Below are 24,223 nucleotides of genomic sequence, written 5' to 3' on the forward strand. Positions count from 1 at the left end.
CATTTTACATCATTTTACCTCCCAATCTGACAGCTGCTACAGACTGGTTTATACTGGGATTAAAAGCTACTACACACTGGTTTATACTGGGATTAAAAGCTACTACACACTGGTTTATACTGGAAATACTGGGATTCTACAGACAGGTGGACCATAATTAGCAAAAAATGGCTTGGAATTTTAAGGGTTAATGTAACTTTGACAAATCGCAAATCGTGCATGAGGGGGGGATACTGCACCTTGCAGAGAGTTGAAGATGGTAAACAGGTATGTGAAGGCCAGGTAGACGGGACCCCAGGCGAACAGGGCGAAGCCCCATGTCATGCCGAGCAGGAAGGTGAGGCTGACCACGCTCCGCAGGTTTCGTAGGACCTGCAGCAAAGCAGGGCAGAGTTTCACATCTCTCTCCCTCATAAAGAATCTAAAACTGCTTTTCCTTCATCTCCTGCAGCCTTGACTCGGTTTCTGATTATCGCCTGAAATAAATATAAAACTAGCCGAGCAGCTTCCTGACTAAATGACTGACTCCTTCCTCTCTTTCTTTCCTGTGAAGGCATTTTGGCTGAATGAGGAATGATGAGGATGAGTCGGCACAGACCTCCTCTCGCAGCGTGCGGTTGCTGCGTTTGCCGTTGCGCCCGCAAATCTGCATCATCACCACCACAAACATGGCGACGTTGAGCAGAAACACCAGGCAGAAGTAACCCACGCAGGTGGTGTAGAAGACGCTCATTTCTCTGATCCAACACCTGGGGAGAAACAACACACACACAGACTGTGTGGTCACATGACAGAAAGGCTTCCTGCTCACGACTAACCGGATCATCTCTAGAACTAGCTTATCTGCTGTGATGTTTCACAGGCCGGAAGCTCTGAGTTGGGTTTGTTGTGTTTCTGTGGTAACTCACATCTTCCCCGACTCATCTTCGCCGTCCTCCAGAATGCCGTAATAATTCTTATTCACCGTGACGACAATCCCGACCAGCACTGCAGGGAGACCTAGAACAAAGTACGCAACCCTCAGGTTAACCCCACAGCTCCTGTTTGTGGACTCTGATGGTTCCTCCTGATCTCTGAGTCACTGATTCCTTCATCTTCCTCCAGGATTAAACCATCCCTTAACCCTCAAGGCACCTTCGAGGACCAAACGTGTACTTTCTGCATATTTTGTGTTTTTGATTCTTAATATCTAGTTCAGTTTAAAGGTTAATTGTATGATACTTGACCAGAGTTTTTCCTTTATTATGTTTAAAATGCCAAGATCCCCTTTATTGAATTATGTATAGGAGACAAACATAATGCCAACAGGCCGGTTTGGTCCCACTGATTCCCATTATAAACACATATTTAATACACCAATTCTTTGTATGTTATATAGCAAAAATAAATAAATAAATTAGGATTTCTTATGACAAAAAAGGCGTAAAAACTAAAAAATATAGTTTTTAATGATTTTTTATTATCTGTTTGGGTCTGAAGTTTAAAACATCTCACTTGAGTTTCTCACAAGTTTTTATAACACTTTTATTTGAGTACCATTTTGGTACCTAAGGGTAAAAAGTGTAAGTTTCTTTAAAAGTGCCTCAAGGATTAAATGTGAATCAGGTTGATGAAAGCAAGGAGACAGAAAACTTTGTGCGGGATGCAGCGATCCTGAAAGCAGCAAGGACTCATGGAAGGAAGGCAGGGAAGGGAAATAAGATGACATGTTGGCATCTTTTTGTGTCCTGATGATAAATAATGTAACTCAAAGTTTTGATTCTTTTTTAAATAAAATGTTTTTTTTTACCCAAACAGCAACACCTACCTAAAGTTGGATTGTTTATTGGATTTTCAGCTCAACCTTATTTTAATGTCTTGTTTTAATCGTGTTTCAGAGTTTAATTTTTCTATGGACCCTTGCTGAGGAGCTTCCCTAATGAGATTCACCTGACTCTGTTTACAGTTAACCGCCACTAGAGGGCAGCAAACTTATGAGTTAAATGATTCATTCTCTGCCATCCAGAGACAAAGTGGCACCAATAATTTACATAAATATAAAAATTATCTACTAACCATCAACTATATATCTGCATATTATTTCTGTGCAAAGTTTCAAGCCACCAAGAGGACTTTTGTACTATCCAGGTACTGAAATGACCACAGAACCCAGAAAGGCCGATGCAGGTCAGAACAACACTTTGCATCTTACTACATCTCCACATTTCCGACTATCGACATTTAATCTGTTGCTCATGCTGCAGCTGGACAAATAAATTATCAGTTAGGATGCCGTTACACACTTCCTCGAGCAGAGGGCGCCCTTTTTTCCAGCTTTTCCAAGTTGAAAGAGAAAGCATGCTTGAAACTACTGCCCTCTGCTGGAGGAAGTGTGTAACAGCTACACCTTTTTCCAATATAGTGAATGTGTAAATATTATACCATGTATCTGGTGATTCGCTTTGATTTACAGGTTGCTGTCACATCCATTTCACACCATGATGCATTCACTGAACTCCAAAAACTAGAACTTCCTTGCTTTTTAAGAGTTGCTTTTATTGTATTTTTTTCTCTTATCTTTTATTTCTGTTTCATTTACATCTGATTTGATGTCTTTTAATGTTTAAGTTATGTTATGTTCAGCACTTTGTTCAGTAGCTGCTGTTGTAAAGCGCTTTACACATAAAGTTGGCTTGGCTAATGAACTCATTACACTTATGTTGGTGTTTTCATGGATCATGAAGGCAGCATCAGTACGTCTTTGTGGATTGGCAGAACCATAATTGTAGAAATACAAAAGACTGGAGCAGAAACGAAGCCAAAAGTATGATGCACATTAAAAATATAGTCCTCCATCTGAATTAATATAAAAACTACAACCTGCGATGCTGCACTTGGATCATCCTAAAAATTAAGATGTACGTTTAGATGCAGGGCCACTCACCCCATCCCACGATGCAGAACTTCAGGATGTATCTGCGGATGTAGGTGTTGAAGACTTTGACCAGAGCGATGTACATGTGGACGGACTCCAGCCCCATCCAGGTGAAGGAGGTGAGCAGGAAGTAGTGCAGGAGGACGGCGGCAGACAAGCACAGCCCCTCGCTGCTGACCACGCTGGCCAGCCAGCCGTCCAGCAGAAACACCATGTTGAGAAACAACAAGGACGTGCTGAGGTTCATCAGGATCTTAGATGGGTAGTCTCGCCGCAGTTTTCTGAGGGAAGAGGAAGAGCTGAGGCTGGATTTTTGTTGACAGCTATGTGTGCTGAGGTTTGTCCGCAGCTTCCCACCCAACCCCCCAGACACGTGGCTTTCACATTTCCAGCCCGAAGCCTGTCCACATGCAGCAGCTGAGAGCGGCTCATGTTCCTCTCACGTTTCCTGGTCCAGGTTTTAAAATTCAGACTTAGAGCTGAGCTTTCACTTGGCCTCCGTCCAGCTTCAGCATGTTTCTGGATCCTGCTTCTGGTTTTCTCTGCCTGATAGATGGTGACATATCTGTTTTACTGCCTGACATCACCAGCATTCTGTGTTGTCTTTCTCCATCTTTTCATCGTGTTGTGAAGCATAGCAACGCATCCTCTCCATTCTTAATTCCCTGATACTTGTTTTAGGCCCACTCATCTGTGCTGGATTTTCTCTTTAGTTGCTTCCATTTCAGCCTTTTCTCATTTATTGCTGACATTTTCAAAACCAGCAGATTTTATTTTTCAAAAACCTTTATCAATATTTTATTTTCTGTTTTTAATTGAAGAGTTAAAGAGTTTAAATCAACATTTTACATAACTGTAATACTGTATAAATATTTTGTGATAAGTTCACCCTCATGAAATCTGTTCTTGATGAAAACTCAGTCATCATAAATCCATCCTTCCAGGCTCACCAGCCGACTGAAATTCTGTCCTCTATACCATCTTAGGGAAATAATTATAATTATTTTGGAATCCTGTTGGCGAGTTTTGAATCCTGATACTGGAGCGTTGTGCTGGAGATGGAAGCCAGGACCAAGTTCCAGTCCAGGCATCCCACCGGACCTGCAGCTGAGCGAATGAGCAAACGTTATGGAAGCCAGACCCTCGTCTCCGCCACAGAGCAGTCATCATTCCTCATCTGCTGCACAAGCAACAGGGTCTGGATGTCTGGAGAACAAAAGGTTCTGTTCTACAGCAGTTTGGGTCCAATATGACGGACTACAGCTTCTCTGCATCTATATGTATATTTTCCCAACTGCTGCCACAATCACATGTAGAGCAGATGTCTCTCAGAGAAACAGATGGGAAGGGGACAGGATCTCTACCTGGACCTGGGAGGCTTCTTTCTGGAAACTACATTATAAAAAACATTAATTTTCAACCTGAGTAGAGAATGAAAAAACAAAGACAAAACATTGAGCTAGTGAAACATAAAAGATTGTTAAATAAATATGGTTTCTCCTACAGCCCACTGCACACCTCTCAGTGGTGCCTCTGCTCTCCCTGCATGTCTGGATTCTTTGCCACCTTTTAAGCCCTCTGTTGGGCTGAAACTGGACAGATTAATAATGTGGGTAAGTCCAGCTTCTTTCAGCTGAGGAAGTTCGCAAAAATAAAGCTAGTTTTATTTAAAAATACTTCTTAAAAGACTCAGTGACTCTATCTCTCCTGCAGATGGTCCAAAATGCAGCTGCTCAGAGCACCAAGTCAGAGCACATCTCACCTGCTGAGGCTTCGCTTCATTAGAGTCCATTTTCACATAAAAATCCCTGAATGGGCTAGCACCACCTCGTCTACCTGACCTGCCACAAGCAGACACTGCTTCCCCACTTCACCACTGCTGAGCAGCAGCTGCTGCTCCTTCCTAAGACGAGGCTGAACCTTGGCGGGGATCGGACTCTTGTTTTTTAAAGTGCTTCATAAATAAATTGGATTGGACACTGACGACAAAAAAGGCATATATATGAAGTCTGCTAACTGGTCCCGCATGTCCTGGACATGCCTAAGAAATACTGCGTCAATGCTGCGTTAGGGTCAACATTAACAAACTGGGTTAAATTTAATCCAGTTACTGGACTCTACCTTTATGTTGGGGTACAAAGCTGGTAAATATCCTGCAGGTACAGAAACATTTCATGTATTTACTCATTTCTCTGCAACTTTTTTACATCCTGCTTTATAAGCTGGTGAGCCGTCCTCCACAATCACACCTTGCTTATTTTTTCTAGAACCAACGACATCAGTCCATGATGACTTAATCCATTTATTTGGAAGGAATAACTCTTCCTCTGCCATACTTTCCCACCCCAGCATGCCACTTCTGCAACACAAGCAGCAACACATGGATGCTCTGTAACTTGCTGTTCATTCCGTATCTTTCTGTAAGTTCAGACATAATCATTAATGAAAAGTGACAGTATTGAGGGATCATTACAATTTGACACCATGATTAATCTCTAACGTGAAGTTCCTCAAGGTTCAGTTCTGGGCCTGCTGTGTTGTGGTGTAGGATTCTCTTTCCCTGATTTGAAGACAATATGTCAAGATTTAATGCAGCCTTTATAGGACTGCTTCAGTTAACATGAAACTTCCTCAATCCTACTTTAAAAAATACATAAAAAATGGGATCATTTGATTTAGACAATCAGACTTTAACATGACCCTGGTTGTGGCTTTTTGACAACTCACACATTTTCCCTCCTCCATCCTGGAAGTTGTCAGTTATCCACAACTTTATCTCAGCTCTTCCGGTGGATTGTAAACCCTCCGGTCTGCTGCATGCTGACCTCACTCCACCGACTTCCTGTTTGTTCAGGGCTGACTAAGTTTTTATGGCTGGTTTTTAAGGCTCTGTCTGACCGCAGCCCAACTAAAGACACTTTTACGTTGTTGTTTTTTTTGCAGTAAAGGTCAGATGCTCTCAAATGTTCAAAGTGGAGGTGATCCTTCCTCTGCTCCGAGTATGAGAGAAATTTGTAGAAATGATTGGATTCACCAGCTTTTAACTTTGGTTTTACATCAGTTCGGTTTCCTTCTACAATCAGTGAAGGAGCAAAGGTTTATCAGAGGAAAATATGGAACAAAGGCTGCATCCTCTCAACGGGAATGAGATCGTTCTGGTCCTGTGAATGAAGACTGGACTCACTCGAAGGCGATGTAGGTGAGCAGGGTGGCAGCAGAACAGACGGCGGAGATGCCGCAGCCGATGTAAGACAGGAACGTCAGGATTTTTAAGTTAACCGGACTGATTCGGGATGAAGCCTGAGACACGTCCTGCAGAGAGAAGGAAGGTCAGAACCAGGACAGACCATCATGAGCAGGTCAGACCTGCTGTGGTGCTGCTGAGTGACACACAGGCCTCACCATGAGGATCCCAAAGTGTGTGAGGTGGTTGCAGAGGCAGACGGTTCTGTTGCTGTTGGAGTCACTGGACACACTGCAGCCTGTGCTGTTCCAGCCTCCATCACCATCTGGTGGCCACAAGGAGACATTACACCAAACAGCTGATTAAACCATCATGAGCAGGAATACCAGGAATGTTTTCATTCCACGTGCACACATCAGATTAAAAAGCAGCCTTCAGACCAAACTCAACCACTGAGACTGTTTCCTGAACTAATGTCTGCCGGAAGATCTGAGAGGATTTTATGAAGCTGAGATGTTGAGTGATGCAGACAAACTTACTGCTCATGCTGAAGTCCCAGAACACACACAGTCGACTGGAAAAAGTCTGGCGGGAAAACAGGAAGCAGCAGCAGCTCAGACAGAGTTCATCATCCAACAAGTCGAAGCTCCAGCCACATCTGATCAGAGACTTTAGATCTAACCCCAAATCTACTGCCGATTAAAAGCATTTTCGTGATCGTGGCGCAAATATTAAATATTTTTAGAACAAATATGTTCCAAAATCATCAGTAAATGATGTATATTAATGCTAAAGGTGAGTCAGGTTGAAGAGGAAAACAACAACAGAAAGAAAAAAGGTTCAAATGTGCCAGTTAAAAGAAAAAAAAATACATTTACCATTAATAATAAGAATATTAGTAATAATAATAATAATAACAACAGTAATAATAATTAAGTATTTAGTAAAGTTATTTAGAAATATAGTAAAAGTCCTAAAATTCATTTAAATAAAACATAATAATATATTTAGAACAAAATTAATAAAATCTTTAAGACAAACATAAACAACTGAAGATCAAAGCAAAGTCAGCAGTAAACATAATAAAAATAAAGTGAACACACACACACACACACACACACGCCTGTACCTGGTCAGAGAGGTGAGCGATCTCGATCCTGACTGGATCTTTTAGGTCAGTGATGGAAAAGTTCGCAACGCTGCTGGCAACCACGTAGCTGTTCAGAGACAGACTGGTCTGCTCCTTCTGGAAAACACACACACACACACCTAGATGTCACCGTCCACACACACCTCGCCATCACCGTCCACACACACCTCGCCATCCCTTTCCACACACACCTCGCCATCCCTTTCCACACACACCTCGCCATCACCGTCCACACACACCTCGCCATCACCTTCCACACACACCTCGCCATCCCTTTCCACACACACCTCGCCATCACCTTCCACACACACCTCGCCATCACCGTCCACACACACCTCGCCATCACCGTCCACACACACCTCGCCATCACCTTCCACACACACCTCGCCATCACCGTCCACACACACCTCGCCATCACCGTCCACACACACCTCGCCATCACCGTCCACACACACCTCGCCATCACTTTCCACACACCTCGCCATCACTTTCCACACACACCTCGCCATCACCGTCCACACACACCTCGCCATCACCGTCCACAAACACCTCGCCATCACTTTCCACACACACCTCGCCATCACCGTCCACACACACCTCGCCATCACTTTCCACACACACCTCGCCATCACCGTCCACACACACCTCGCCATCACTTTCCACACACACCTCACCATCACCGTCCACACACACCTCGCCATCACTTTCCACACACACCTCGCCATCACCGTCCACACACACCTCGCCATCACCGTCCACACACACCTCGCCATCACTTTCCACACACACCTCGCCATCACCGTCCACACACACCTCGCCATCACCGTCCACACATGCAGGAGTTGAGGAGAAGCATGAACCTTGAAGAGGTTGGTGCTGCTGAAGAACACGAAGTTGATCCTGGACAGAGACGATCGGTCGGATTCGCTCAGAGAGACGCCGGACAGCAGCGAGCTGGGGAGGGCCACCTGGCCCAACGGGTTGTCCGTCAGCTCAAACTCAATCTGACACACCAGGACATGGAGACAGGCAGCAAGAGGTCAAAGTCAGAGAGGAAAACCAGGAGGTGGAAAAAGGATCAAAAAGAAAGGAGGATGAAATGAGAAAATGAAACAGAAAAGAGAAAGGAAGGTGGAGACGGATGTGAGGAAACGGACAACCACCAACCTAAATTCAACATGTCAGAAGAAATTCTTTTTCTTGGCAAAGATGAAGATTTTCACTTGAAATGAAGAAATCCCTGTAGGGACAGAACTTCCATGACGGATACCTTAGGATCGCTGGAGTTTGGAGGGATGAAGGCGCTGAAAGACGTCCCGTTGAACGTGGTGGTGTTGAGGGCCAGGATCCCCAGTGCCAGATATCTGGACGTGATGTTAATGGACGGACCTTCAAACTCCACCTTCTGGGCCAACTCCTCCACAGCCCTCAACGCACTGAGGAGCAGGAAGAAGAGGAAGACAGTGAGGACGTGATCAGAGCTGAATCAGAGCAGAGAACATCCCAACAATGCATACTTCCTGGAGGAGTTCACCAGCACCAGCTTGGAGCTGACCATGACGTTGGAGATGATGTTGACGACGGTTTCGGCCACTGTGGTGTCGATCCTGGCCACGTTCACCAGCTCCTGGACCTTCGTCACCACCTGAGACACCTGTGGAGAGACGAAGGAGAGAAGGTCATTCCCGCTGCCTGCCATGGCCGGTCGGCTGACGGACTTTTCCGAATCCCACCTCATCCTCTGACAGGTTGTTCTTGGTGAAGTTGGCGAGCTGCTCGGCGACATCGGCTGCATTTTCTGTTCAAAGACAGAAAACTTCCTCAGATCAGCAACAGTTCCACTGCAGCTCGACTTGACCGGTCCAAACTGATATTCAGACGTACCTGCAGTAACCGCACAGCTGGTGAAGTTTGCAGCGGACCAGTAGGAGGATAAGTTCTCTGGATCTATCAAACTGGGAGAAGACCAGATGAGGGTTTTACACGACCGTGATACAAATTCATGAGCAGCAAATGTGGACATCAGGTGTTCAAGCTCAGTGTTACCAGATTCTGGAAGCACTCTGGTCCTTGTTGGGGAAGCAGGGCAGGTACTGGGTGACTCCAGGTCTGGTCTGCGGCCAGCGGTAGTGAAGCAGGCTGTCCTCCTGACAGTTTTCTGTTGGAAGAAACAACCAGAATCATTTCAGGGTTTTTCCTGTTCAAGTTTCCTTTTCTAGATCAACACTGAACTGAACTTCTTTACCAATTAACTGGACCTCTATGGAGGCGGGCTGAACCTGCAGACTGGAGCTGGCAAGACCAGTTCTGCTGGACAGTTGTAGAGACACGTTGGCTTTATCCAGATTCTCGTTGGAGATCACCAACAGCACCTGGCAGGTGTACCTGCAGGTGAAACAAGGCTGATGAAGGCAAGGCAGGTTTATGCTTCACATAAAACATTTAAGCATTACAGTAAAGGAAGCATTAAAAAGTAAAGTAAAACCAAAACTCAAATAGATAAAAAGCAAAAAATGAAGTTCCAGTGTGACGAATTAACAGAAAAAGACATTTAATAGCAAACAAATGCAGTTAATTTGGTCTCTGCTGGTTTCCGTCATGCTTTCATTATTTCGATTTATTTAAAGAGCCACTGAATTAGTTTGTTTCATCAAAAAGTCTAAAATCCAACTCTGTAAACACAACAGAGACCCTGGAAGTGATGAGACAAGTTTATTTCTACAGCACATTTCATGTACAAGACAATTCAAAATGCTTTACATGAAACATTTCAGCATTACAGCGGGGTGCAGGGAGCAATAACCAGTGCATTAAAAATAAACTTTAAATGAAGTTAAAAACAGAAAGAAAAAAAGGCTCAAATAAAATAGATAAACAATAAATAAAGTTCCAGTGTGGGGAATTAACTGTTTTGATAAAAGGCTGCAAATAGAAAAGTTTTTAATCCTGATGAAAAACTGCTGAGTCAGCAGACCTGCAGGTTTCTGGGAGTTTGTTCCACATGTGAGGAGCATAAAAGCTGAACGCTGCCTCTCCACGTTTAGTTCTGACTCTGGGAACAGAAAGTAGACCTGAGCCTGATGACCTGAGGGATCTGGTTGCTTTGTAACAAACCAGAAGATCCTGAATGGATTCTGGTCTTAAACTAACAGCAGGATTTTGAAGTCTGGAGTTCTAGGATCTACTTTCCTGGTCTTAGTGAGGACTGGAGCAGCAGCATTCTGGACTAACTGCAGCTGTCTGATGGACTTCTTAGGGAGACCTGTGAGGACAGCAGTAGTCTGGACTTTAGGCCTTTAATCCTCCAGCTTAAATCCAGGTCTGAGTCCAGGACTCCACTCAGATTTCTGGCTTGGTTGGTAGTTTTAACTCAACTGTTTGAAGCTGAGAACTGACTTTTAATCTTTCTTCCTTTGGCTCCAAAAACTATTATTTCAATTTTGTCTTCATTTAACTGAAGGAAGTTCTGGCACATCCAGTCTTTAATCTGATCCATGCAGTTGATCAGCGTTCGGATCGGACTGTAGTCTCCTGGTGAGATGGTTATGTAGATGTGTGTGTCATCAGCATAACTGTGGTAACATTTAGTTGTTTTTCATAACTTGAGCGAGTGGCAGCACGTAGATGTTGAACAGCAGTGGCCCCAGGATGGAGCCTTGGGGAACTCCACAGGTTATGTTTGCTGATGAAGCAGAATATGGACTTAGACTCTAAACTGAGAAAAGTCTGACAGTAGTCTGTTTACCTGATGGAGTTCTGTTGGGTCGGCCCATCAGGATGAATGCTGGAGAGACGAAACGAGAGAATGAAACAGCAGAGACCAGTCATTGTACACCACTTTTCAGAGATAAATCACGTTAACAGTCAGGTATGATCAGAAAGAACATTTTACATTCACATGTTTGTTGTCCATGATCCACATTTCCTCCTGGATTTATTTCATATGAAGACTAATCAGACAACCTGAGCTGTCAGAGGTTTATTGTCAAATTAAATTAAATCTACTGTGTTTTCAAACTTAAGAGAAGGATGTCTTCAGATCATATTGCTCTGATGCTGGTTTAAAAAAGTCAGAACTTGGTTATACAAGAGGTCTTGTTTAAAATATCCCACAATTTTCTTCACTTTTTTATGTTCTGTTGATAGTTTCTAAATTTTCAGATGGTCTTTGTAAAAAAGGAGGAGGACCTGATACCATGGTCAAGAAAGTTTGTAGAATTACCTGATGCTCTTCACTGCATGGGTCCAGCTTTCAAATGTTTGATTCAGCTGCAAGAAGAAAACAAATTCAAACATCATGTTAGTTGTTAAGCCCACTAAGCCGGGGCCTGAGACTTTGCTGCCTCTCTGAACCTCTGCAGGGCAACATGAGTCTGGCTGCTGGATGGATGCATGTTGCTTAGTTTTTATAATTTTTTTCTATTCTCTGATCTTCAGATAGAATAGAAAAGAAGATAAACCAGCTCTGAAAGTAAGAGTAACAATTACTAACATCTAGTGGTCAAGTTAGAGAAAACAACCATCATAAAGCCAAACCAGTGTTTGTTTTCTACCTTCCTTTATTCTGAATTCATCCCACGCTTTGAATACACTCACTTGTTCTTGTATTATGTGATCATTTCGGTTTATAGGTCATATATATGGGATGAGAGGCTTTCATATTGTGCACTTACTGACAGTTCGTGTGGTCATGCTCCAGATGTGTTCATCCTATTAATCCATTCATCCTAATTCATCCAATGAATCTAAATCCTCTAAAAAGAAGCAGCCTATCTCAGAAAAAACCAGGCAGGGTACACCCTGGACAGGTCGCTCGTCCATCGCAAGGCCGACGCAAGAGACAGCCAACCACTCATGCTCACGCTCACTCCTAAAGAGAATTTAGACTCCAGTAATCTAACATGTGAGTGACGACTGGAGGAAGCTGGAGTCCCCGGACAGAACCCATGCATACACCGTGAGAAGATGCAAACTCCAAACAGAAGAGGGTTGAATCCAGGTAAGTCAGTCCAAGGTAATCCAGAGTTCAACCTTAGCAAAGATGCTAACCACTAAACCATTGTGCAGCCCTTGGTAAACAGATGTCTAAAGTCGTCCTCATGGGCCCCTGTCCAGCAGGTTTAGGATGTTTCCTGCTGCAGCGCCTAAATCAGACTGATGGGTCAACATGTTTGAGCAGAGCCATTTAATTTAAATCAGGTGAGCTGGATCAGGGAGACAGGATTGTTGCCCCTGAGGACCGGAGCTGGAGAGCCCTGCTTTAGCAGTTAAACGAGGTAAATCAGCAGCGCAGCACCGTCCTGCAGAGCTGTGCTGAGGTGCAGCTGCTTAGAGCTTCGTAAAATAACCAAAAGCCGGGCTTTCTTGTCTTTGTCACGACTGCTGCTTCCTCTCATTGTTCTCTATGCTCTGCATTTGGAAACCCTGTAAATGATGTTGCACTAATCTAAAATAAGTGAGCAGAACTGAACATTGTGAGGCAGAAAAACTGAGGGAGCTCTCATCAGTGACCAGTCTGAATCTGCTGCAGAGCCTGACCCTAACACAGCCATGCACCTGAACTCACTCAGCTTTCAGACCATGTTCCTCTGAGCAGGGACTCCTGTAGGAAACATTTAAAAACCCTCCATTAAGGTACAGTAAGCTGATTAAAAGCCAGTTCCCATTAATGCTGATCAAAGCCAGAGATGTTAAATAGCTGAACTCCTTCAGAGTCCAATGACATGAGGAGACCCAGAGGCCTAACATAGCTCTGAGTTCTCCTCCACATGCTGCTGTGTGAACAGTTAGAAATGAGAGCGCAGCTCCATCTTACCCACTGGGCCACTGCTTGCTCCACGGCCTGAAGGCTCAGCTCTGACTCCACCACGAAGGAGGCCCGGTAGAACAAACCTTCTGCAGATGAAGGCGAGAGGACAAACCCTTCAGTCACATCAGGAAAAAGCTGTTCCACATTAAATTCAGTCTTTTATTCTCTCTGCCTGTTCCACATAGCAGGAGACAAATCAAATGTTCAGAGCTCATTAAATTATAAGGAAAAAAAATCCAATTTTCCGCAGTAAATAATGAGAAAGTGTGTTGCCGGGTAGATAACAGCAGCACAGAGCAGGTTTCTTTTCTCTGTGAATGAAAAAGCTGCAGGAGCTGCAGCATTTTATTAACTATGTCATTAAATTTGGACATTTCTGAAAGAATTTCACGCTTTCAGAGCAGCCGTCTCACACTTTTCACATCCCACATCCCAACATTTAAAGTGTCTTTTTCAGAAGGGATAACACAGAAATGGGAGTTTAACTTTGCTTTCTGCCTTCTAATGCCAATTTCTCCATCGATCTGCTGAAATCTTAAAGAAGGACAAACTAACATGTTTGTTTCATTCGATAATATTTGATCAATTTGGGCGACTGGCTGCAGAGAGTCCACCAATAATCCCCAAAGAGCTGTTAACCTAAAACCAATTTAGTAAAGCCCATTAATTCATCTGTTAGTAAACTTTTCAATCAAAACAAAGTTTTTTATGAGACATAAGTTTTTCATGAGTCATGTTTTCATGGAAAAATACTGAATTTAGCTGCATTCCCAGCAGTAGGGTTTCACCAGAGGACAGGAAAATTAAAACCTGCTGCTGCTCACAGTAATGTTATCATCCACCCGATGTGATAAAACGAAGACGTGTGAGGACCTTTTGCAGCCTTCAGAGCTCCTGCTATGCTTCACAGCAGCCACTAGGTGTCTCTCTATCACCTCTGATTGTTAGTTGATGCTGTGAATAGAGAAGACTCCAGTTCTGGAGGGAGACCCTGCAAGCTGCAAACTTCACTTATTTTTGCTGAGGTTTGGGGAGCAGATGGTCATCCCAACATTTTAACTGGATTTCATGTGAAGAGGTTATAATAATGCGGGCAGCTAAGCAGGACATCTCTACCAAGAAGCTGGATGGACTAAAAACTCAGGAGGAGAAAAGTCTTTGCAGAAGATGTGATGAGTGGAAAAGTTAACAGAGAGAAAAGACACAAAGAGGAAGAGAAGATTTAATCCCTCTGTAGGAACTACAACTATCACTGGACAACTAAAGTCCCTGTTAGCATGCCATAACTGGCCCAGAATCACAACAACCCAATCTCCAGCTTCCACCTTCACATGGATCCAACATATTGACATGATTGGCAGGTTTTTCTCTCTACAAAAGAACTACTGAACTTAATTTATGGAAAACATCTATTCAGCTACAATACTGTAAACCCAGCCACCTTTAAAGTTAATCAAACATGTATTCAGTCTTAAAATCTCCTTTTTGAATATTTAAAGGAGAATTTCTTCATGCCATCCCAACCTGCCTGCAGAAACACCACATGGCTAAGAGTCTGTGGACACCGGCTGCAGGGATTTCTTCCCGATCCGCTGCAGGATCTACAACTCACAGTCATGCTGGAACCCTGGGTAAATAACCTGAAAAGACTCAGGTGTCCACAAACTGCAGGCCGGTTAGGTTTGTTGGATCAACATTTCAAACAGACTTTAAGACTTCATACAAATCAGGAGAATGATTTCTGTGTTTTGGATGTCTACATCTACAGTTGGTTGTTACTGCATGACATACTGTTCTCAGATGACAGTCCACACAGACATGTAAAATGAAAGCGCTCTTTACATTGGCAGGGCGGCGCAGGCGTGGCCGCTACACCCACGGTCGGCGCCTTTTTGAGGCCGCTGCTGCCGTGAGCCGATGCAGTCACGGCTTTAAACGCAGCTGCAGCTGAGGAGCTTTTCCTGGTTATAAGACGGTGAGCGTCGATAGCAACAGGTGGCGTCGGGGAAACATTTCTGATTATGATCACAGAGACTCCTGAAGTCTGATTCTCGCTGTGGTTGGACATGCTCGGCTCCGACATCAAACCGGGCTTTGCAACATTTGAGTCCATCCTTCCGAGATCTGCAAACACCGAAGTATTTTTAGCTTGTGTGATGTTTGTCATCTCGGGGAGGTGTTGATGACCTGCTGTGTTTGCAGTGTGGAGATCATTTCCAGGATGTGGGAGCTTTTCAAGCCCAGATATGAAGCCTTGACTTGAGGCACCAATATGGGAGTCGGTGGGGAATATGGAGGCTGAGGGGAGATTAAGACCAGAGTGTTGCATGGCTGGAGTTACCAGAGCAGGGTTCTGGTGGAAATCAGATTCAGTGTTAGGAGAAGCTTCTGGATTCAGAAGGTCCATTCCAGCCTGAACGGGAGCTGCTGCGTCGGCCCATCCTGCTGCAGAAACACGCTTGTCTGCTGTGTGTATCTTTGCAACGATGTCTGCAGGATCGAATAAAGAAACAAACCTGGAGGTGGCTGCTGTCTGTGATCCATCTGCATGATGAGACAACACCTTGCCACTGTCATCAGCAGAAGCAAGAGGCTGCGAGGCGCTGGACGTGATGAAACGCTCTGCTGGATCTGTCGTCTGCCTCGCGGGCTGCGTCCCAGCAACCTGGGAGGTCTGTAAATGTTTGTTCAAGGGGGGCTGGGCTGGTGTGGGCTTTAACGTTGCCTGACTGGGGAACAGAGGAGCGAGGGAGGGAGTGATGAAGGATAAGAGGGGGAGGGAGGAGACAGTTATGACAGAAGGGATGTGAGAAAGAGGAGAAAGAGATGTGAGGCTTGCTGAAAGAGACAGAGTGGGTGAAACATGAACTTCTGCATGTTTAGGCTTGTGCACGTGTGTGTGTGCTGAGCTGAGTGTGTAATCCAGCCCTGAAGTCAGCTGGGGGGTCCGGCTGCCGTGGAGCACTGTTGGCGACACGGCAGGTGGATGCAACAAAGAAGAAGTGAGGTGATTAGCTGCACGGTCCGGACCAGCAGGCGGGTTCTGCAGCCTCTCAGGACTTCTGGGGAAAGTTGAGCTGAGAGGAAATTTGTTCTGTGACCCAGTTGAGGACGACTGAGCCAAGAGAAGTGAGACGTCACCTGCAGGATGAGGACCGTGTGTGATGCTGACAGCAGGTGGAGTCTGAGCTGGTGCAGTGAGTGACAGGTTGTCTCGGAGACGGGAGCTCCAGGTTGAGAGAAAAACATCTAAAGGTGAAGAAGACAAAGAAGCAAAGAGCGAATCGGGCTCTTTGTGGATGTTTGCCTGCAGCACAGCCGGAGTGCGTTCAGAGGTCCAAACACCGACCGCTGGCAGCGAGGAAGAACCAGAGTGACGAACCTGAAATGACTCACCTAAAGGAATATGGATGTCAATCAAATCTGTCTGATCAGACTGAGGTCTGAGCTGATGGACTGGATCTGAGGTCGGCTTCAAACGTGTGAGCAAACTCTCCACAGGTGATCCGATCTGACTGAAGGGGGTTTCTGAGCGAAGATTAAGGGACTCATTACTTTTGGACAAATTGTTTCTGAAAGGTTCTGAGTTGTTGTTGGAAGATTTTTCTAAGAGCTGTTCAGGGAGCAGAGATTCATCACCAGCTGGCATCTGAGCGTCAGAAAACAGAAGAAGTGAGGAAAGTTCTGCATCAGCAGCCTCATGTTGGCTCTGAAGGTTGGAGTACAGAGACAGAGAGGACAGCGTGGGCGGCTGAAAGCTTCCTGAAAGCCGTCGCTCTGCCTGCGAGGAAGAGGAGGAGGGCAGGAAGACTGAGGCCTGCTGAGGAGCAGAGAGGGGAGGAGTGGGGTCATCTGAGAAGAGAGAAAGTAGAGAATATGGAGTAATGCTGCCAGAGGTGAAGAAAGACGAGGTGGAGAGAGAAGTAAGAGAAGGTGAGGAATGAGGAATGTTGACTGTGTTAGAAGAGGAAGTTTTGGGAAAAGCAGGAGGAAGGATGGAGCCAGATGAATGTATATGGGCATGTATGTCTGTACTGGTGTCTAAGTGATTAATCGGCCCGGTTCTGAGACGGTTCAGAGGAGGTGAGGAAACGGACATCTCAGTCTCATCTTTCTGCAGCAGGACCGAAGGAGAAAAGATCTGCTTTTGGAAGGCTGGTCGTTGCTTGGATACAGATGCTGTTGGCTGTGAGAGCATCAGGGTTTCCACATGTTGGGCTTGTGTGAAGGAACTTTCCTCCAGCCTGCGTCTACTCAGCCTGTCCCCCTGATTGTTCAGACCTGCTGCTGATGTCTGAGAGATGCTGGCTTCGGGAATGCTGGAATGTTCTTCCAGGGAGTCAGTTGCATCCACTTCATACAGGTTGTAAACTCCGCCCTCCTCAGTGAGCTCGGTGGAATCGTACAGGAATGTCTCGGAACCTGAGGAGAACCCCGGAGGGTTGGTCCAGTTTCCGCCGCCACTCACACTCAGCAGCGACCACGGCGGCGCTGCAGGTTTGTTCTTTCTGTTGCTCAGTGCCGACGAAGACGACCACAGGGAAGACTCCTTCGTATCAAAAACCTCACCTCTATGTTGCCCTGGAGACGACTCCTGAGAAGAGACTGAAGCAGCCGTGGTCTTCGTGACGATTGGTTGGTGAGAAGCGGCTGGTCGTGTCACGCTTCCCAACATGTGAGTGGTGTTTTTCAGCCAAGGTCTGGATGTGGACTTCGGTTGGGTTGGAGGAACAGCAGGTTTTGTGACGTGGACCTCGACCCTACTTGGTGTTGCTCTGGTGGTAGTGGGGCGTCGTCCTGCATTTGGCCTCTTCCTCAGAGGGGTGGAGATGAACCCACCCAAACCCAGGAAGAGTTTGGAGCTTCGATGGGATGAGACCCTCTGGATGAAGGCTGGAGGTCTGGGGTGAGAGTGTTCATATGGAGACAAAGGACCAGGGACTAGAGCTAAAGGTCTGGGCTGATGTGGTGGCTTTGGGGGGCTGGAGGCTCTAGCTGGAGAGCTGAAATGAGTTGGTGTAACGGACCCACGAAGAGAGGCTCCTAAAAGAGGATCTAAAGCACGTCTGCTTCGTCTGATTACATGATGAACTTCAGCTCCAGCAGTTAATTCGACAACTGGACAGAAACTCTGAGCATGACCACCAGTCGGATGCTTGGACCGTGAAGCCCGACGTTCAGGCTGTGGAGCAGTTCGAGCATCAGCAGCCTCCTCCACTGTCACACCAAACAGATGGCATCAAGTTACAGAAAAATAATTAAAAGCATAAAACACAAGTTTATCACATATTCATATCAACTGAACCTCACACATGGTTAGTGGAAGAAAAGTGATATCTGCAGAGAGAACGATGGAATTCCATCCCAACCGTTAACATGACGACAGGAAGGAGGAAACTACAAATTACAGATCAAATTATACCAGAAATACATCTTTCCCTGACAAGGAAAAGAAAACTGGGTGGATGAGCAGTGCATCACTAGACATGCGAGGTTGTGTGTTACCCAGAGAGGAGACGGTAGTTTCAGCTATGTTAGTCGCTGGCTGGGTGGTAGTTAAGAACAGCAGCAGAGGACTCGATCCTGGAAATGTTTGTGAAGAATGAGAGAAGGATTGAGATGATTAAAAAATGAAGAGGAGAAACATGAAATGGCTTTCAGCGTGCTCAATTTGATGGTATTTGATCTACAGATACTATAAAACAATCCAGTCTGTTTTGATTTGATTTGATTCAGGAGTCTGATACACTGATTTGTTGCATTGTTCAGACAGAAAAAAGGGCCCGTCTTTACTTATGTTAATACATTCTGAAAGAAATGATCATATAGAAGTAGTGATAGATGGAGGAAAAACTGCATGCATGTTTTTATGACACCAAATTATCTTTGTTTAAATGTTGATAAGCTACAGAAGAACTCGAAGCAGCTGGCACTACTTCCAAGTATTTACAGTTTCCCTTCAGAAAGAAGGAATCCCCCCCCCCCCCATGCTTACTGATAAACCGTCTGACATGAATTTGTATAATACGACATACACTGAAAACATTCACATTTGGTTTATTTAATTCAAACATTTCTTCAGTAATATAGATAAATATGAAAACTTGCCACTATGACACATCTTTATCAGTTATTTATCAATAGTAAGTATTATTAGTACATCTCTAACTATAATTTTAATGAAAACTACTCCAGTAATAAGTAAAAAACTACAAACTGAATTTAATTAATACATTCATCAGCTCAGTGTTTCTGTAGATTGTCTTATATGAACTGATTCTGTCTCTCAGTTACAGGATTAAATCCTCATCTGCTTTGTAAATGAAGGTGAACGGGTTTTATAGCTCTTACCATGCTTCGTTGGGTTAGTAGCTGGGTGGTTAGTGGGAGCAGATGGAAGGGTTGCTGTGATGCTGGTTATCTGTTCAGCTATGAGGGAGGTAAACAATCAAATCACAGCATGTTAGTTAGCTGAACAGACATTTTGTGCAAGCGAACGTAGATGACTTAGAAAAAGGGACATTTGCTTGTGTTGAATCAGATTTTCTGGATTGTATGGGATTGAAGACATAGTGTTGGGGACAGTCAACAAGTCAAAGAGTTAACATTTATAACTAGTGTTTTTTTTTTTGTTTTTTGGGCAAGCAACAAATTTCAAAAAAGTCGGATCGGGGTTCTGCGATGGTATGGGGTTGGATCGGGGTTCTGCGATTGTACGGGGTTGGATCAGGGTTCTGCAAAATTAAAGCAGAAAAGTTTCTGCTGCCTCCATCTTTTGCCGGACATCCATGCAGTTTTCTACAATACTATGAAGATCCACATTGTGCTACACGACAGCAGCATGGCTGGGGATGAGGAGGGTACTGGACTGGCCTGCATTAGCGACAGTGGATGCAGGCATAGCAGAACTGGTGGTGATGATGGCGGTAGCTGATTAGCACAACAAGGTAGCGTGAGTACAAGAGACCATATAACCACAGTGTGTTAATGCGACAAGCAAAAACAAACAAAAAAATGCTAATGGAACAAAATCCTCACTTAAACAGTTAGAAGCTTATTTAATATTTCCCTGCTAAAACCCACTCCTTTCAAATGTTTTATTTCTTCCCATAAATCTGACATCAACATATTCCACTGTCAGCTACTCCATTTCCGAGGCTACTGCATCATAAATAAGATCACATTCAAGGTTAAACAATTCCAACAATTAGTTTCTGTTGCATGTTGCAGTGATGCATGTGCGGAGCAAAGCAGCAAAGCAGATGAAAGCTTACCAGAGGAAGAGGAGGAGCTGGATGTGCTGCTGGTGGTACTGTTGTTGGGTGGGGTTAGGGGCATGCTAGTAGAGGGAGATGCAGTTGAATGGATGGAAGGGGGGACTGGAGATGACAAATGATGCTTGTGTTAAAGCAATGATGGCTTTATACGTGCCACGGGAGGTGAGCTGGATATTTATAATACAACCGAGGACTCAGTCACTCACTTGTGTCTTTAATGAGCAAAAAGACATTATTAGTGTACTGTAAATTAGGGGGTATGAAGCCTTTTTTTATTTCTCAAATAACTGCATCAGTTTACTAGTAGACTAGAATTAGCATTGCCATCTCTTATATAGCTGGCAGTTAATGACTTCTATAAACTTTTGTTTGACTTTTCAGAGATTCAGTAATAATAATAAAAGAAAGCTTTTAAAAAATCTGTTAAAAAGTTCAAACATGAGGGAAGCTTCTTCATAGAACCATTAAAGATTATTGTTTCAAAGTGATGATTACCATCCCAATATTTATACAATACTAAATTTTTTAGAGATTAAATAAGTGAGAGAAAATAATCCAGATGATGAACAGAGGATAAACTGATAATAAATCACCTATTAAAAAGACAGAAACAACATAAGAAAGAGGGTGGAATATAATAGTGGTTATATATAGAACTAGGAAGACATTTGAATGGAGTGATATTAGGCTTCACGATGAAGTTGAGGAAAGTGAGGATGAGGGTTGCTTACCGTAGGTGGTGATGGCATGAAAAGTATGAATGGTGTTAGTGGTTTCAGTGAAGGAGATGGTAGGAGAAAAAGTGTCTGGTAGAAAGAAAAGCATTGGGATGAAACAGAGAGATAAAAAGAATGTTGAGTGGTTGTGATGTTGCAGGAAATGAGCAATGTCACAGTGTGAGGCATAAATGCACTGATGAAGGTCACACTAGAGTTTTTCCAAGAGCTGTGTGACATAAAACATGCAACATGGATACCATTCAACACATAAATTACTAACAGTGTAACCCCCCCCCCCCCAAAAAAAAAGAAAAACAAAACAATGGAGTTAATGTAATCTTATATCCACTGCAACTAAAGAAAACTGTAATAAGAGATTAAATGTTGGACAGAAAAAACACGTGTTCTCTCTAAGTGTGATATTTGTCCCAGTGCAGACCAACAGACATTCAACATTTGTATTAGTGTTCAGTTATTACTACCAGTCCATTAGACTTTATTAATATTATAATAACTAGGCTAGCTCCTACATGTTCTCAGGTAAATGGTGCCCCATGTGAGGCATTCTAACAGCAGCTTTATGTACACTTTTCCAGAAAAAAGGGTTTTCGCTTGAAACAGTTGTTTTCTGTTTCTGACACTGCAAAAGCTGCAAGAACTTCAAGTGAGCAATTCAACAACACATTAATATTTTATAGTCACATTATTGGCATTGTGAATTAAGAGTGATATGGCTATTTTATTAATTCACAGCAACATCTGTGCAAAAGAGCTTTAATCTGGCCATGACTTTCAAGTATGTTAACTTCCAAACAACATAGCCAAGCTGCAAAAGATGCCTTAGATGAGCTTAAATTTACAGATGATGGAAGAGACAAAGTAAAAAAGGGTGCTAAAGGTGCCCATCCTTAAAATGGAGAAAGAAATAAAAAGGTATACACACAAAAGATCAGAAAAGAAATGAAAATAACTAACCTCTGAAACAATAAAGAGGGATGGTAGAGGATGGTGGAAGAATAGCAGGAGGTTGACATGTACTACTGTAGTCTGGAAGGAGGAAAGAGGTAGAAGCTAATGATGAAGAGGGAGAAGGGTGAGGGTTGCTTACCGTCAGTGATGACATTAGTAGCATGGATGGTGTTAGTGGAGACAGTGGATGAGGTGGTGGGGGAGGAAGCTGCTGGTGGAAGTGAAGGTGATGGGAGGAAACAAAGAAAGATGCAGAGGATGATGAATGGTTGTGATGTTGTATTAGAAATTAAGTATGCTGCAGAGATATATTGACAAAGGTAACTACAGTTTTCCAAGAGCTGTGAGAAATGCGCAACATTCATAGTGAAGTTCATATTAAATAAATGAATAACGTCAGAGCAATAAGTGGTGTTAACGTAATCCGACTGTGGGTGCAACAAAGAACACTGGTGAAAGCTGAGATTCAACATGGCTGTAAGCTTTTCAAGAGTTTGAGGCAAACTTTAAATGACAAAAATGTTAAATATGAACCACAGTTTGTAATGGCAGTAAAATGACTCATCTATTATGGCATAACAGGTTGGCTATGGCCGATTGCTGAAGGCGGGAGGCGGCCGATTCACATCTGCCATCTTGCAGAAGAAAGGGGGTAACAGGTTTAAGCTCTCTTCCTGGAGACATGGCCTGGTGTTTGTCACAATTTTGCGCCTTTGATGCTTCCAGAATCCAAGGAGCATAGGAAGAACATGAGTTTCGCTCAAATTCATCAAGTTCCACGTTTTGATACCACTAGCTGCAGTTTCGCCATCACAGTGTTTACAAAATGATGCTTGCGACAATGATGTTCGGCCATAGAGCTGACAAATACTACTACAGAAATTCAGAATCCACTAGGGCAGTGGTTCCCAACCTATTTTCCTTTAAGACCCCCTTCATGCAACTACCAGAGAGCCATGGACCCCTCACCCCGCCCCATGCTGAGAGTCCTGTCCCGTCCTTCAGCAAAACCGGAGTCAAGGTTACCTGTGACGTTTCTCTGATTTTATTAATGAAATAGTGCAGGTAAATTCAAAGTTACCAAGATAGAGATGAAATAATAATAATTGATTAGAGTTAAGCAGTGCGTTTCAAGGAACCCACGGTGCTTTACAAGTGAACCCATGATTAATTTTACCCCCCATTCATACCTGGTGATTGCAAGCTACATGTGTAGCCGCAGCTGTCCTGGGGCAGACTGATGGAAATATGGCAGCCAATCCCACCTACGGCCTCTCCGAACACCACCGACCAATTTATGCATTCATACACCACCATGAAGGCAAGGAGGGTAAAGTGTCTTCCTCAAGGATACAACAGTTATTGGAGGACCTGCTCTACTACCTAAGCCACTGCTGCTCCTCCACCACAGTAGCTCCACCAGCTCACTAACCTGCATGCACTAAAATGCATGTTCCTTGTGAACAAAACGTCCAAAATTTAAGTTAAGTGGATACACCTGAACTCATTTCAGTGTGGGCCTGAATTCTAACAAGCATACAGTCTCTATACAGTAAAAGCCTTGTGGACCCCTGTGGTCTTTGTGGGGGACCAGAGGCCCCAGGTTGGGAACTACTGCACTAGAGGAAGGTTCAAATGACATACCCATGCAGTTGAAACAGAAGTTTGTAGTAATGTAAGGATGTGGTTGTAAATTAATTGGATCTGAAAGATTTCATACTTGAACCACCTGTTATGTATGCAAAGTTACTGAGATTTGCTCTGATACTGACAGGGTTGCCATGGCTGCACGATGGGACTGAATGCCAGATGAACATGCCCACAGGCCTGATTTGCAGGGCACTCTGTCAATGCAGCCTTTAATGGAAAAACTATCCAACACATGAAAACTATGATCGGAATGAACATGTCTCCACGGTGGATCGTTAACCCTGATTACCAACCAGCTCCGAGGTTCTGCTCTTTAGCTGAACCAGCACTGACCAGTTCAGCTCCAAAATGACATGTAGAGTTATGTTCGTGCTCTCCCATGGCCTGCTGACCTTCCTGTAATACAACTAACATTTATATTCTGCAACAGAGGCCTGATCAGCTTGACTTCACTAGTCTCATGAGCCTAATTCTACCAAAACTGACCTTTAGACAAATATTCCTCTGAGGTTTCTGTAGCTGTGAGAACTGACATTTCAGCAGTGGGACTG

The 24,223-nt window shown here is 44.0% G+C and overlaps 1 protein-coding gene across 15 annotated transcripts in view; it reads right to left on the reverse strand.

Annotated features, from left to right (window-relative positions):
• The window catches only part of adgrg6 (adhesion G protein-coupled receptor G6), a 115,108-nt gene that overhangs the window by 30,903 nt on the left and 59,982 nt on the right, over positions 1-24,223 (reverse strand). For 4 of the 15 annotated variants that reach the window (XM_041975451.1, XM_041975439.1, XM_041975437.1 and 1 more), the window contains 23 exons: positions 22,162-22,233; positions 21,066-21,140; positions 20,332-20,436; positions 19,409-19,486; positions 18,563-18,640; positions 13,064-13,143; positions 11,471-11,517; positions 10,994-11,032; positions 9,494-9,633; positions 9,295-9,406; positions 9,133-9,203; positions 8,982-9,046; positions 8,766-8,902; positions 8,519-8,684; positions 8,109-8,252; positions 7,228-7,344; positions 6,638-6,683; positions 6,317-6,423; positions 6,099-6,226; positions 2,924-3,195; positions 909-999; positions 599-749; positions 240-372 (listed from right to left, as the gene is read on the reverse strand). In XM_041975451.1, the coding sequence (XP_041831385.1) occupies positions 240-372; positions 599-749; positions 909-999; positions 2,924-3,195; positions 6,099-6,226; positions 6,317-6,423; positions 6,638-6,683; positions 7,228-7,344; positions 8,109-8,252; positions 8,519-8,684; positions 8,766-8,902; positions 8,982-9,046; positions 9,133-9,203; positions 9,295-9,406; positions 9,494-9,633; positions 10,994-11,032; positions 11,471-11,517; positions 13,064-13,143; positions 18,563-18,640; positions 19,409-19,486; positions 20,332-20,436; positions 21,066-21,140; positions 22,162-22,233 (2,454 nt within the window). The remainder of the gene's footprint in view (positions 1-239; positions 373-598; positions 750-908; positions 1,000-2,923; positions 3,196-6,098; positions 6,227-6,316; positions 6,424-6,637; positions 6,684-7,227; positions 7,345-8,108; positions 8,253-8,518; positions 8,685-8,765; positions 8,903-8,981; positions 9,047-9,132; positions 9,204-9,294; positions 9,407-9,493; positions 9,634-10,993; positions 11,033-11,470; positions 11,518-13,063; positions 13,144-18,562; positions 18,641-19,408; positions 19,487-20,331; positions 20,437-21,065; positions 21,141-22,161; positions 22,234-24,223) is intronic. The other 11 variants (XM_041975440.1, XM_041975438.1, XM_041975446.1 and 8 more) reach the window with 9 other exon arrangements.

Source organism: Melanotaenia boesemani, chromosome 22, assembly GCF_017639745.1.
Source record: "Melanotaenia boesemani isolate fMelBoe1 chromosome 22, fMelBoe1.pri, whole genome shotgun sequence".
Classification (NCBI taxonomy): domain Eukaryota; kingdom Metazoa; phylum Chordata; class Actinopteri; order Atheriniformes; family Melanotaeniidae; genus Melanotaenia; species Melanotaenia boesemani.